The 15,003-nt window shown below is 41.5% G+C and overlaps 1 protein-coding gene across 2 annotated transcripts in view; it reads right to left on the bottom strand.

Moving 5' to 3' along the window:
- Positions 1–1,853: 1,853 nt before the first annotated feature.
- The window catches only part of LOC141056195 (ovostatin-like), a 55,091-nt gene continuing 41,941 nt past the window's right edge, over positions 1,854–15,003 (bottom strand). For both annotated transcript variants that reach the window (XM_073552901.1, XM_073552902.1), the window contains exons 25-36: positions 14,795–14,870; positions 13,550–13,709; positions 13,291–13,365; positions 12,320–12,482; positions 10,505–10,722; positions 9,014–9,232; positions 7,499–7,623; positions 5,568–5,658; positions 4,287–4,349; positions 3,648–3,750; positions 3,177–3,234; positions 1,854–2,520 (exon numbers count right to left, since the gene is read on the bottom strand). In XM_073552901.1, the coding sequence (XP_073409002.1) occupies positions 3,188–3,234; positions 3,648–3,750; positions 4,287–4,349; positions 5,568–5,658; positions 7,499–7,623; positions 9,014–9,232; positions 10,505–10,722; positions 12,320–12,482; positions 13,291–13,365; positions 13,550–13,709; positions 14,795–14,870 (1,340 nt within the window). In that variant the 3' untranslated portion in view covers positions 1,854–2,520; positions 3,177–3,187. The remainder of the gene's footprint in view (positions 2,521–3,176; positions 3,235–3,647; positions 3,751–4,286; positions 4,350–5,567; positions 5,659–7,498; positions 7,624–9,013; positions 9,233–10,504; positions 10,723–12,319; positions 12,483–13,290; positions 13,366–13,549; positions 13,710–14,794; positions 14,871–15,003) is intronic.

Here is a 15,003-nt window from a genome sequence, read left to right as displayed (position 1 = left end):
TAGTAGCCACTCCACCAGTCCATGCAGACACTTCCTGCTGACACCATCACTGCGACCCCACCACGCCATGCCAGCCCTTCGTCCAGACACCATAGCTGACACACGTCCCCCCTGGCTAAGCTGCACAGGACTCCTCCCCAGCTCCATCCTTCCACCAGGCTCTCACCAACTCAGAATCAATGAATGAATGAATCAATATCACCAGCAGTGATTGCACACCCTGAGACTCATTTATAGAGCCCCACACCTGAATCATAATTACAGAGAACTTTAAACTGAAAACCTAAGGTGCGATACCACTAACCACCACCGGGGACAGTCAAGTCACCTTGGCAACTTGTCAAAAGGAAAAAAAGTTCACTCTGTGCTTTTAAAACTGTCAGATCACTTCAGATCATGACAACAGGAGAGGGTTCCAGAAAGTTCCAGTCCCGGGAGGAGCTCGACAGGAGAGGAGACAGTGAAGGAGTATGAACAGTAGTGGAGAGCTCAACTAGGGGACTGAGGAGAAAAGAAGTCAGGGGGGTGACCCTGACACGAAGAACCGCAGAACAGACGAGGCCCCAGGGGTACCAAATTGACGACGATATTGGACCGGTGAAATGCTGGCGCTAGATAGGCCTAGGGAAGGCCCAGTGAAAGAGCCATGAGGAACATCACTACAACAAAAGGAGGGTGCTTGTACCCGGGCCTGAATGCGGAGAGCTGTGGAAGTGCTGCGGTCGTCAGGAGGACGGCCAATAAACTCGGACCTGTTGTACCTGAAACCTGCCTCAGTCTCGTGTCTGTGTCGTTTGTTCGTGGGGACCACCCCCCAAGCTGGGCCACCTTCCTACATTTGGCGTAGTCAGCAGGATCGCCGCCGCCAATACTTCAACTTCAGCAGCAAGCCTGCGACAGAAGAAATCAAAAGGACTCATGCTAGACCCTGGAAAATGGGTGGAGAAGTCGACCACCGCCCCACCCAAGAACGGGAGTGGCCCAGGTGGAGAGACCTGCTGCGGCTGTTTGGCGCCATTCAGCTACTGGACACCGGACGGAATGAGACACTGCAGCTGTCGTGGCCTCAGACGCCTGGAATGGCAGTGACGCCAGGAGATCGAGTCTCATCGGGAGACCTGCCCAGGGAGCCTCCCCGTGGAACCATCGAGCCTGGAGGCTGGCCCTGCCGGACGGCGGCGTGAAAACCAACGGCTGGGGAAGGAGCGGTCTACTGAACCACAGCACAACCAGCTCTACCCTCTCCTACTGTATCCTCACCCATCCCTGTAGACTGAGTCCTCTCGGGCAGGGTCCCCTCTCCTTCTGTACTTGTGTGTCCCTTGTCTTACACATGTTTACTATACTTGTCTATATTTCCCCTTTTCACATGTAAAGCGCCATGGAATAAATGACGCTATATAAATGCATAATAATAATAACAATAAAAAACAGGCAAAGTCAAATTTTGCTGGATCTGCTCATCTCTAATAATGATACAGAGACTGTGGTAGAGTGATGGAGCGGATGCTGGGTATTGTAGCAAGTGTGAACCAATCACCACAAATGGCCGCTATCTACCTCTGTTCACGGCAATCTGCTGCCTCTTGCAAGACTGGTAAAACCATCAAGCATTTGTGTATTCCTGCAGCCATCTGCCACCCCTGATTGGAAACATCAACCCTTTACATGCTACTGCTGGCAATGACTGCACGGATCTCATCGGTTTCCCCTCTGTAAACATTTGTGTTGACATTGTACCAGCTTGCTGCTGTCTGCTTTTATCTCCATTATTTTCCCATAAAATAAAATGAATGTGTCAGACATTACACCCTTGTTTCTTTTTTTCATATCATGAAAAGACTTAGAAAATGGAAGTTTATAAATTATTCATTTATTATAGAGTATAACAAAAGAAAAAGGTTGTCTGCATTAGTGTATGTGGGATCCTATAACACTGTATACATTACGCTCCTAAGCTCCCTCTAGTGGTGACTGCAGGTTGATAAAATGTTATGTTTTATGTTATTTCATTACAGGGAATCAGATGTATTTCCCATGTTTTATACTGCATTTTCAGAAATTTTACATATCAATTTTATTGAGCATTAATATATATATATTTTTTTTTTTTAATAGGTAGGGTTTGTATTGTCTGGTGCTTTTTATCATCTTGTTCCACATACATCAATTATTCTTCTGTAGACAGCTCTGTAGGCTAAATGCTGCAGATTGGAAAAGATCTGGTCTCCATACAAACTCATGCAAAAATTAACAAAGAAAGATCTTGTGCCATCTCAAAAAGGGTAATGCCAAGAAAACATAAAATTAATCCCTGAGGATTTTCAGTCCTCCCTTATAGACTGTTCCTACAGTATAAAATTAAGGAGATGAAATACAATATAACACTGAATATTTATTAGTACATGGGATACGGTTATTATATACAAGTGTACAGGATGCGACGGCCCTCAGGGTGAGAGGAACGGAGGTTTATGTATAAGATGCGAAATTCTAGACGAGATGATGCTTCATGTTCTCCTGTGGGCAGAAACAAATGACTTACTATTAATACCCAGAAAAACATTCCCACAGGTTTCCCCAAACACAATCCTGCCACACTTGCCCCCCCAAAAAATCATCAAAAGCCATCTATGAAAACGGGTGTATATATATATATATATATATATATATATATATATATATATATATATATATATATATATATTGTTACAGGTCTCAGAAAATGGAGCAAATTTTATGTGAAGCACTGAAATACAAAATGAAATAATAAAATCTGTGCAAGCTTGGCATTGCTGTCTGTCATGGAAAATCATTCTGCTGGGTTATTTTTACTGTACAATAAATGGTGTAAAAATATAATACTATATATATATATATATATATATATATAGTATTTCTCAGTTTTCAGCACAACATATGGTAAAATAAATGGCGTCATTGAAAACTAATCCCGCAAAAAAAGGTTGTCGAAATATAGAAAAAAGAAGAAAAGAAACATATAGCTCTTGGAAAGAGGGGGGAGGAATGTACAAAAGCGCAAATACAGAACAAAATGAATAAATGGAGACTCCCTCTAAACAAGGCATCTGGACACTATGTATCATGACAGAGGTACAGAGACACTTCACTTTACCACTTTGATAACCCGCTGAGTATTTATTACGGGGCCTCACCTCCAAAGCGATCACTGGATGTGGCAGGGGTGCTGGACAAATGCTATACCGTTCTCCTCTGTAACGGGAAATAACAGAAGATAAAGCATGGAGAGTAACATTTACAGAGGATCGGTCGTCTCTACTGACCGGCGTGTGAGACTCCTTGTGGGTTATCGTGTAACTTCTGTTATTCCTCCTGGAATTTTATGGATTAAATGACAATTGGGTGTCACAAGTTCGGGGTGTGTCCCTCGACTCACAGACACTGTCCAATCAGTGACGAATGATTAGAGACACGCCTCTTAGAGAAAGCGAATGACGATGCTCAGTCGTCAATTTATTAATAATTATGCAGGAGGAATAACAGAGGAACAGCGCAGAGTTGTCAGGAAGGATCATCCGGAATTGTAATTTTACGTTTGTATTTACTAAAGTTACACATTAAGATGTTCTGCAGCAGCTGAGATCAGCTATGGGGGTGGATCTTACCTTTCTCATAGTAGTCCCAGACTAGCACAGGTTTTGGCTGGTAATTCTGCACCCGTGCGGTCATCTCTAGCATCAGTTTCAAGGACATTACTTCTTCGGAGACCTTTCCCAGGATATAAGAGAATCGTCAGCACGGTGTACAGTGCATGCTGCCGAGTGACAGGCAGCGTCACAGAGGGAGATTTAATGTCTGTATGAGGTCAGGAACATGGAGGGAACACTAGTCAATGCAGAGGAGAAGAGAAGAGCGCCACCCATGTCCAGTGACTGCGTCTGGCATTGCAGCTCAGGCACATTGGCTTAAATGTTGCAATACCAGACACAGCCTGTGGACAAATGTGGCAGTGTTTCTAGAAAAAAAAAAAACTGTTTCAAAAACCTTTATAAAGGGTCGTATCATAAACGCAAGCCCTTTTCATATATTCAATTTGAAAAATATAAGACTAATTAATCTGGAGTTAATGATTTTAATAACTCCAGTATATATTGGACTGATGGATTGAGAAAGAATTTTTTTACATCTTTATGAAAAACGTTCTTTCTATATCAATTCTTCATGGATTTCAAGATCTCTGCTTGCGGTCACTTATGGATTTTCGTCAATTTGCCCCTTTAAATAGGAAAAAGAAGGTAACTTACGCTGTCCAGATACACGACGACGCGATTGTTGATCTCTTCCACTTTGGGCACAATGGTTCTCAGCTGTAAGAAATATTAAAAATATCTGATGAGAAGCGAATATATAAAGCTGTAAATCTTCCTCACTGGTAGAGTCTATGCACTCAGCTCATTGGTGTCAAGTATAAGTTAGTGGCGCCCTCTGGTGGACACATGAAGTAATGACTATAGATGCGCAAATCTGTAAGGCTGTGTGCACACGCTGCGAATTTTGCTGCGGTGTACAGTAGCACGATTCCCTATGGGAATCAAAAACCGCAATGCAGACGGTGCGGAATTTTCCGCGCGGATTATCTGCGGTTTTCAATCCGCAGAAAGAATTGACATGTCAATTCTTTCTGTGGATTCTGCTGCGGTTTGCCATCTCCTCCATTGAGGAGATGAAAAACCGCAGAGCAATCCGCAGGTAAAACCGCAGGTATTTTGACCTGCGGTTTCACCTGCGGATTTTACAAAATCCGCACCTAATCCGCAGCGTGTGCACACAGCCTTAGAATTCAAAACCTGCAGATTTGCTGGAATTCGTCCAGGAAAATTGATTTGCATCCAATTTATTAAATATTAATGAAATGTTTTCTATCATAAAAAGAGGGTAAAAGTAATACATGACCCCGCACAGCTCTCTGCCTACTCCTCACAGTTCTGCTCTGGCCTTCAGATGCCTTCACAGGTCATGTTCGGTCACTGTGATGTCCCGAGTCAGACATGGAGACACCAAACACTGGACATGACCTGTGAAGATGTCTGAAGATCTGGTGAGTGCTGGGTGGGGGGCATCGTGGGTAAGGTGAGGGTCAGAGAGAGGTGGCAATATTTTTTTTTCCCCGTTTCCTACCATTTTGGCCACCATTTTGCTCGAAGCAAAAATCGTAAAGAACTCAGATTTGTGAAAATCAAATTTTTTTTAAATTTGATTTGTCTCAACTTTATTAGATCATCTCTAGCATTAATGTAATATATGAGAAATACACCAGGTGGCACTAGAGAGGCACTTTCCTTCCTTCTGGAGTAGAGCTCATTTGCATACTTTTTCCCCAGGAAGCATGGCTTGCATAGACATCCACATTGGCTCTTTCCAGGAGTTCTAGGTGATATTTTACCTAACTGGCACCTATCAGTACATTGAAGCTTTCTTTCCATGGATGGGTCACAATGAATTGGTGAAGAACTTAAACTCAGCACTGCAACATCTGTCTCTGAATTATCTCGATTGTATGGTCGGTTCACAGCCTGGATCTTTACCTGTGCTAGAGACTGATATTCCGGTTTGTACCCAGACGGCAGCGATAGCGATATAAGGGCCATGTTGGACTGATTGCGAAGGCCATTATAACTGCGGAGAGAAGAAATAATGGAACAAGTTGAACATTTGACCAATATAAGATTCAAAGTTTGCCTCCTCTAATGAAGCTACTCAAACACAAAAAACATTTCTTGGCCTAGTAAGTGTTCACCCAATGAAGTATCAGAAGAATTTAGCGCACAGTTTCTGAAGGATTTCCATGGATTCTAATACGTACATACATGTAACAAGTTGACACCAATGCCAGAAGGGTGCTGGCAAAGCTCCACCTAATAATGTTGTTACATTTTTTTTTTCTTAAGGCATGAAGGACATTTCAGTACTGTATTATACCATCATAGACTCCATCTTCTCCAATCCATGGAGTCAAACTGAGAAGTATATGTAACCGAAGAGAAAGAAGGACGGTGGTCAACAGGGCCGCCATCAGGGCATTACTGCCCTCAACCTCATCATGCTCAATCCCTCAGTAAATTGATGCAAAGTAACCTAGTCCAGGATGCCATTTAGGCCATTGCATACATATAACAATGGGGAGTGACAACATCCAAAAAAAAGGTGCAAAACAATCCAAAAAGCAATTACATGTTTTAACTCTCGCAGGGGTCTTCCTCAAAGATGCCAAACACCTCAATATAGACAGGATGAATAGATATTATAATGTTTAGCCAATTAACTTCATATCACACCCCTTTATCAATACATAAATAATCGGCAGGATCGAACAAGGCCTAATGTGATGCGATATGTGTAATATGCTTCATCTACACATGCACATACATTTCTGAATGTCTCTAGGTCAGAAATGTTAGATTTTGCTCTTATTTTATTCCTGCTGCTTCCCTGAATATTCCTTTTTTTATGGCCTTTACCTAGGGGGCGTGGCTCACTGGGTAATTATGCAGAACAGGCTATATACACGCCCCAGAGGATCCTGTTAGCAGTGATACCATAGTAAAGGCTATAATAATTAGCGACATGTGTCACAGCAGCGTCGCCTTATTGTTTCAACCTTATTGTATGACTATGCATCAGAAATACTTGGCAAATCACTTACCCTTACAGACCCAAAGCTTTAAAAGAAAGGTTATTCAGATATCAATAGAAGGATACTGTCGGATAGAGCTTGTAAGATTAAATATTTCTACAAGTTCCTGCTTGTTAAACTTTACAGCCGTTCTTGAGATTTTAACACTTCTTTTGTTTGCAGCTTGTTACCTAGGAGACCGACCACCATCATGCCGTGTAGCTTCTAAGTGCTGCGCTCAACCTGGCTGTGATTAGGAGGTAACAGCATGCTCCAGCGATCATAGCCATCTTAAAAATAGTGCTTACCAGCTCAACAGAGAAGACTGAGCATGTTCTGCTTAACAGCAGTGGTCGGTCTCCAAGGCAACAAGCAGTAAGCAAACAAAAAAATTATAATATCTCAAGAAAATTTTAAGAAGCTGTAAAATGAAAAGTTGCTTGTGTTTACATGTACTATCTGCCAATATCCAATTTATAATGATGGAATCAACCTTTAAGCGGCACTACAGAGATTGTGATGACATGTCCACTTCTGATTCTATGCCATGGAGACCTTATTACAGTCACCCAATAGAACATGGACATCTTACCCATCTTTGTAGAGCTGTATGTGAATATATACGTATACATACAGTATTATACATACTATAGAAGTTATGGAGTCATACAGACCGCACATCTGGGACCTCAGACCCCCATAGAGCTGAATGAAGAAGTCAATGGCCGAAACAATGAGTAGCACAGCAGTCATGGGAATTCTGTGCTCTCAATTGGGAGACGAATCTTATGGAATCCGATGGATATGTCACCTCTGTCTAGAATAGGAACATATGTTACATACCTGAGATTCAAGTGCACAGGGAAGGTATAGGCCACCCCATCCACACAGCTCTCAGGAGGGGTATATACGGACAGAAGGAAAGCCGAGTCTTCCTCATCTACAGGTATATTGAATTTCACAGTGGTCTGCAGGAGAAAACAGAACATTAGTGACTCACTTGCTTATTTTTCAATGTTTTCTCAATTTTTCAGCTATTTCCTTGAGTTTATTTGGTGGCCTATACCAGATCACCACACTACAACTTGTTTACTTTGGGTACATCATGCCAAGAGAATATTCACTAGAAAAGGACATCATGGTCAGAAGAATAGAAGGAACAAAAAGGGAAGACCAGTAACCCGATGACTTGATACAATCAAAATGTCAGCGGAGAAGACCCTGGTGGACCCATCTAGGCCTGTACAAAATCGATCTTCCTACAGATCGTTCATCCATGAAGTTGCCATGGCTGGAGATCAACCTGAGGGCTGTTAAAAATCAGCATTAAGAAGGGGTGCAGAATGGCCAAGCTAGTGCCATGTACAGCGTATGGTCTACTAGAGTGCTCAGCCGAAAAAGTCACTAAGGAAGAGATTCCAAAGAGGAGGTCTTAGTCCATTCAAATATCCATTGGCAAATAGGTTAACAAATTAACCCTTTTTCTTGTCGTTGCTTTGAATTTACTCAATGAGAATAAAATTGACCTTATTCCAGTCTGTCTTCTTTCAAAATAAAAGGTAAAAAAATATAAAAAAAATAATTTTCCCACAGCCCCAACCTTCTCAATGCAGCTCCCTGCCCGGTCCTCAACTCCAGGCTAGTCTTCGTCATCACTCTAGTCCACTCTTCGAGCCCTCAGCGCTGACTTGGCCTCGCAATATCATGACGTCACAAGGCCTTGACTGTGCTAAAAGCACCAAACTCCGAATGGCTACTATAACTGAAGAATCCAAGGCAGTGGGTATTCTTTGATGAAAGTTAATTTTTATTGCCATCTTTCCAATGTAAACACAGGAAAGATATCAATGTTTCGACCACGTAGGACTTCTATCAAGCCAAGAAAATGTGCATAACTGAAGACTCGACTGGAACTGTGAGGATTGGGCAGGAGCTGCACTGAAATGGTGAAGGTCATTTTGTTTTTACTTTTGTTGACCTCAGATGGGTCCACCATTGAACAGACATTTTTTTTAATTAACACAAATGGTGACAAAGTAGCACAAATTGACGTTGGCTCATAGCGGTCAGAGATTTCAATGTCTGGAGTGAGGATGTGAAAAATGTATGATGCACAAAGCTCAATACATTTTGGGCATTTTACTATAACCTGTTTTAGGCGGGGGCAGGGAAAGATGGTCATAGCACAATCAGTGTCCCGTATGGACTCCATGGTTGCTGAAAGGGTGGCAATGATCCCGTTGTTATTAACCATTGAGCCACCAGACAGGCCTAAGACGTGTTTTAGATCTTATGACATTCTTGGAGAAGCTTGACCTGGTCACCATTTGTGGTCCCCAATGAAGAAGCATATATTACCTGCAGCAGGACACAGCCATTCCCACTGACGTTCATGCTGTGTTCCCCCCCATGGATAAGGGGCAGATCTTGGGTTTGCAGCAAGAGCTGATTGTCGTAGTTAAGGGTGAACTCTTTGACCACATCATCTCCATGTTTGACTACCACTGTATTATTGGAATATTTTTGATGCACCAAGGCTCCGTAACTACACAAGGCTTGTAGAACCGCCACAGTGTCCTGAGGAAGACAAAAGTAGGAATGTAACGAGAGCCAAGGTGGCCTTACACATTAGACCAAGGTCAGCCAAGCCTGTGGCAGGACTGGCAGCCATCCAACATGCATCAGCAATTCAGGCAACACATGTAAGGCTTGGACATGATCAACTTAAAGGGGTTGTCTGGAGAAAACAAGTCTCATCTAAAATGGAGCAAGGTTCATGCTCAACCACAGCAGTATTCATTACCTATGGAGAATAGTATAAGGCAACCTCTTTAAATTGAGTTACTAATTCTCAATCCTTTGTTTCCAAGGGAAATAAATTACTGTCAGAGGGGTCTAAAGTCTGCTGAATCCCCGTTGAAGCAGAAAACAGTTGATCAGGTGTCAGACACCCAGTCATCCTGCAGATAGCTAATCAATACTGTATGACCGGACAACCCTAATAATGATAAATTCTGTCTGCCTGCGACCACTAGGGGGAGCTAAATGTAGACTGTGTATATTTACAGCTCAATGAGACCACTGTGCAATAAGCTCCCCCTAGTGGTGGATAAAGGAAGCTTACATATTTAACTATGAAAGGAATTTGCAGCTTTATATGTCTGAAAAATGAAGCTTTAAATGCTGAACAAAATTACTCAGTAAAGAACTCTGGACTAAAAAAATACTTTCATTTTGCTACTGTATACGTTTTAATGCTCTAATAAAGATCTGTGAAGCAACACATGGCAATAACAAAATTTTAAAGGGCAGAAAATAAATGTTTAGGCTTTAAAGGGAGTTTTCTCATTATGTAAATTGATCAAATTTCAATGCAATTGTAAAAACAAGCAACATTGCAGTTTACTTCGTATCAAAAGTTCTCTTTTCCCAAGAAAGAAAGGATTTTTTATTATTATATATACACTGCTTGTTGCCCCAGTTACATCCTGCTCTGCAGTCTATCAGTGGTGTCCAGTTTCCGCTTGCTTCCCAGTTCTATGCTATAGTTATAGAGCTTGTAAGTGCCGCTCTGAAGCTGGCTGGATCACTAGATCCAGATGGCTTCCTGCCCCTGCGCTTGCTCGGGAGGCAGCTGCCTTCTGCTTGCAGCATGAGAAATCGCACAGTGTCTCAACCATGCTTCTGGTTTGCATCATCAGATGCGCAAAGCAAGCAGGAGGCAGAGGAGCGGTGCACTCCTCAAGAACGATTTTAAGAACAACCCTTTAATAATCTGTAAATTTATGCTACTTTTTTTTTTTCATTTTTAATATTAACATGTCCTTCCTTCTCAAGCTCATATATTACCGCTGTAGTGCTGTATGATCCTTGTGCATTCTGCTGCCTTGGGAACCAGTTAGCAACCTGAGATATGTAGTCGAGATCCGCCAGTGGAGATTTCCCTGTGGTTAAGGCAAGCAGTATAAGGGCTGAGATCTCTAAATCTGCAGATGCAGCGCGTGCAGGGAAAATGTAGGACGTTGGCTTGTTTGGTTTGCTGGGACGCTCCCAGTGAATGGTGCCTTCTGTAAGAAACGGTAAAAAAAAGGGACATTTGTTTTGCAATTTGTTTTGTATATAATGTTTTTGACCATTAGACACCATGAACATTAACATTCTGTCTATAGAAAAGTCCTTAATAACTGAAACGACGGTGACTCTATTTCCTAAATCAGTAATACATATTAAAATAAGCAACTTTGTAATCTGATCAGAGAAATCTGCTTCTTTCTCCTTCTGGACTGATCTTTCATTCTCGACTCATGGGAAAATCTGTTTTCAGTGAAGCCAGATTTTCATATTACTGAAAAAGGAAATGATAAATTGCTCCTCAATAAGGAGAGAGGAAGGAGGAGCTAGAGGAACACAGACATTCTATGGAGGAGTTAGAGGATCACACAGACATTCTGGGGAGGAGCTAGAGGGTCACACAGACATTCTAGGGAGGAGCTAGAGGAAAGCAGACATTCTGGGGAGCAGCTAGAGGATCGTACAGACATTCTCGGGAGGAGCTAGAGGGTCACATAGACATTTTGGGGAGAAGCTAGAGGTTCACACAGACATTCTGGGGAGGAGCAAAAGGATCACACAAACATTCTGGGGAGGAGCTAGAGGAACACATTCTGGGGAGGCGCTAGAGGAACACACAGACATTCTGAGGAGGAGCTAGAGGAACGCATACTTTCCAGGGAGGAGCTAGAGGAACGCAGACATTCAGCTACAAGTTCTCCTGAAACAACAGTTACAGTTTCAATCTATGGTATTAAAAAAGTTACAATGTAATTGTCATTTCAGGAGAACTTGCAGCAGAATGTCCACACAGATCCTCCTTACCTTACCGCAGAATCTTATAATCACTGTCATCTCTTATTTCAGTAATGGGAAAATCTATCTTCACTGACTACAGATTTTACCCCAGAATTGTGAGTGTAAATTCAGACTAGGAGGAGAAAGAAGCAGATTCCTCTGATAAGATATGTTGCAAAGTCCCTTTTTTTCAAAATGAATTACTAAATTTTATTAAAATAAAAATTAAATCGACAGCTACACTTTAAGTTTCTTATAGGCCAAAACAATAAAAGCGTTTTTCCAAGATCTTAAAAACATGCCTACTCTCTCCCAGAAAGAGCGCCGCACCAGTCCTTGACTTGGTATTAAAGCTCAACTCTTTAACTGAATGGAGAGGCGCTACAGTACCACACAGAACCTGGAGACAGGTGCGGCATTACTTTTGGACGCAAGGGTTCTTGTCGTACAACTCCCTGATAAGATATGACAAAATTGTTTTAATCTAGGAAACCCAATAGTATGTGATTTTATTTCCGCTATGGAAATTTCTGGTTAATGAAAAACGCTGGACTCTAATGAACCAGAGGAATTAGACTTCATAGCTGTCTGATTGCATTAAAAAAAATATGAGACTCCAGCATCAAGAGCATCATTTGGGGATAGTGGGGGGGATGGAAGTGTGGTAGCGCTGGGTGCTGGAGTTCAGTTGCAGCCAAAAAGCCCAAGCCAGAAATTATAGATACGAGGAACTAGATCTTTTCCCCAGGTGAAGGAACGTCGTCTATGATTAGGTCCTGGTGATGGATGGCTCAGTGACAGTAATTTCCAACGTACCGTCTTCAATCTGCACTTCTTTCAACTGGCTAAATAAAGCTTGGCTCCTCTCCTCATTCCCAGCCACCTGGAAGACGTACAGCAGCAAGGCCTTATTGTAGACACTTTGTTCTTTCTGAGAGGCGGTGACCAGGTAATTCATGGCTTCACGGAGCAGAGTAGGCTTCATAAAAATAAAAAAATGAAATTCAGCTCCATGGTGTAAATATCTCTACTAACTGGTGAAATACAATAATTAAAGGGTTATATTCCCATCTTAATAGATGGATACTGTCAGAAAGCACTTGAAATAATAGGCACTTTTTTTAATTTACTGCTTGCTAAAACTTACAGCCAATTGGAAGTCATTATCATTTTTAGTTTCTTTTGTTTAGAGCTCGTTGCCTAGGAGCACGACCACCACTGCATCATAACGAGATTGGGAGGAAACAGTGCGCTCCAGTGATCCTGGACAGCTTCCAAAAAGTGCTTACAAGCTCAATGTAAAAGAGCTTGTAAGCACTGTGTATGTTCTGCTGTCTAGCAGCAGTGGTCAGTCTCAATGGCAACAAGATGTAAACAAAAGTATTAATATCTCAAGAACGGCTGAAAATTTTAATATGCATAAAATTACCAAATTACTTGTATTTAACAGCACTAAGAAGATGGCAATAACGCTTTAAACAATAGGTACGATCACAAACTCCTCCAGGACGCAGCTATAATACTGTGTTATGGTCAAGATGTACAGTGACCATAAAAATGCTATACCTTCCAATCTTATAATTTATTGTATTTCCCCATCTCTAGCGGTTAGCCGTTAGGACTAATTTTATGGAAACTTGCTTATGATTTTGAGTGTAAATCTAAAAGGATATAATGTCAAGGCAGATTTAGTGCTCTTGGGATTTGAACCTAGGGTTGTAGAACTTTTGCGTTACCAAAGTCAAAGTACAACAGATCCACAAATAAGGGGAAATGTAGTAACTTACAGTGGCGCTATATTCGGTCTGGAGCAAGAACGCCACCACTGCCGCGGTAAAGCTGACCTCGTCTTCAGCACCGCCCTGGAAAAAAACAAAAACGAAAACATAAGATACAGTAACTGCCCCTGTGCTGAGCAAGCTAAAGCTACTGTTCTCATAAATGACCGCCCTGGAATATGGTCATGGTTACGGATTTTTCTGCACCCAGTCATGGCTCGTGCCTTCTCTCCTAAGATAAGGATTACACTGAACTGCAGCCAATTACCCTCAGTCCATTGTTAAACAGAGTCCCTTGTGGTTTGAAGCCTCCGGTTGTCTTGTCCCTCAGGTTTTCCAGGTACACCAAGGCTCCTTGTAATATCCTGTCTTCTACAGAGTAGTACTTCTTAATACGCAGCAAGGTTTCCAGTACCTTAAGAGTCAACCTGAAGACAACAGAAACCAAACAGGCGTGAAAGGACTGGATTTAGATGGTAACAATCCAAAATTACATGTTCCCCTATTACATATTCAAAATATTTTATCACAACTTCATCTTTAAAGATTACTAATCACTTGTCATAAATATGTAATTTAATTTTTTTTTTAAAAATGCCGCTGTTCACCTGAATCCGGCATTGTTTTCCTTTTGTTCCTGCTCCTCTCTGTTCCTGAGATATGGCATCCTCAGGTGTGGTCTTTAAGAAAACACTCAGAGAAGAGTTGAGGGCCACACCCACTTGACTAAAAAGACCTGTCTCAGAAACGGTGGGGAGCAGGGACAAAATAAAATGGATGCCAGGAAAGTCGTGGCATTTATATTTTTGTTCTGTTTATCTAAATTTTTCAGCTTTATATATTTTTTTTTTTTTTACACTCCGATCAAGGTGACCATATTGAAGATATCCATTTCATTACTGTACAGTCTTTATAGCAGTAAAGCAGTGTGTGTTTTATAGCAGTGGAAATAAATTGGAGTCAACTGGCTGAGAAATGTTAAAGACATTATTAGTTTCCAGGAAGTGATGGAATACCGCCACTTCCCCCAAACTTATTCAATCTATATAATGTAGCATATTCCATCCAGTATAAATAATTACTATCCTGCTATATCTAAGCCTCTAGCAGTACAATAGATCTGTCTATATCTCCTCTGGCCTACAAAAATAAAAAAAATTGTGATGACTGCTCATTCTGCACTGGTCTAGACATCAAAGTTGATCTGAAGGGAAAAAAAGGTAAATGTCTTCCTACTTTGAGTGCTCTAGTTGTCTAGCAATACATTGAATTTCTTGGGGACACATATATAATATTGAGTCAACAAGGATGTGTTTGTTTGGTGGACACATTTAATACAAGTGTGAGCTGCTGCTGGCAATATTGAGGTTAATGAGACTGCTACATTTAAGTTACTATGACCTCCTTCTAATGGTTCACAGGTTCTAGCAAAGGTATTTTACTGAAGAACTATATAGGTAAAATTACATTCCTTTGCCAAGCTGGATGATTCATTTTCAGTTTATGCTCTCACCATGAACTTGATTGTCCACGTGAGAAAGCACTGAAACTTCCATCTGAATTTCGGTAGCGAAGCTGCCTCCTGTAACCTACAAAGAAGGAGGAAGAAACTTAGTCATTTTGGCCTATACTGGTGCATCAGTTGTTGTTGACAGTCCTTTTTTTTTTGCATTATGACACAGCACAGTAGCCCAAGTCATTCCATGCCGAAGCATCTGGAAA

This window comes from Dendrobates tinctorius, unplaced genomic scaffold (assembly GCF_039654945.1).
Source record: "Dendrobates tinctorius isolate UK_male_01 unplaced genomic scaffold, ASM3965494v1 ptg000196l, whole genome shotgun sequence".
NCBI classification, from domain to species: Eukaryota; Metazoa; Chordata; class Amphibia; order Anura; family Dendrobatidae; genus Dendrobates; species Dendrobates tinctorius.
This window is presented reverse-complemented; position numbering and strand designations above follow the sequence as displayed.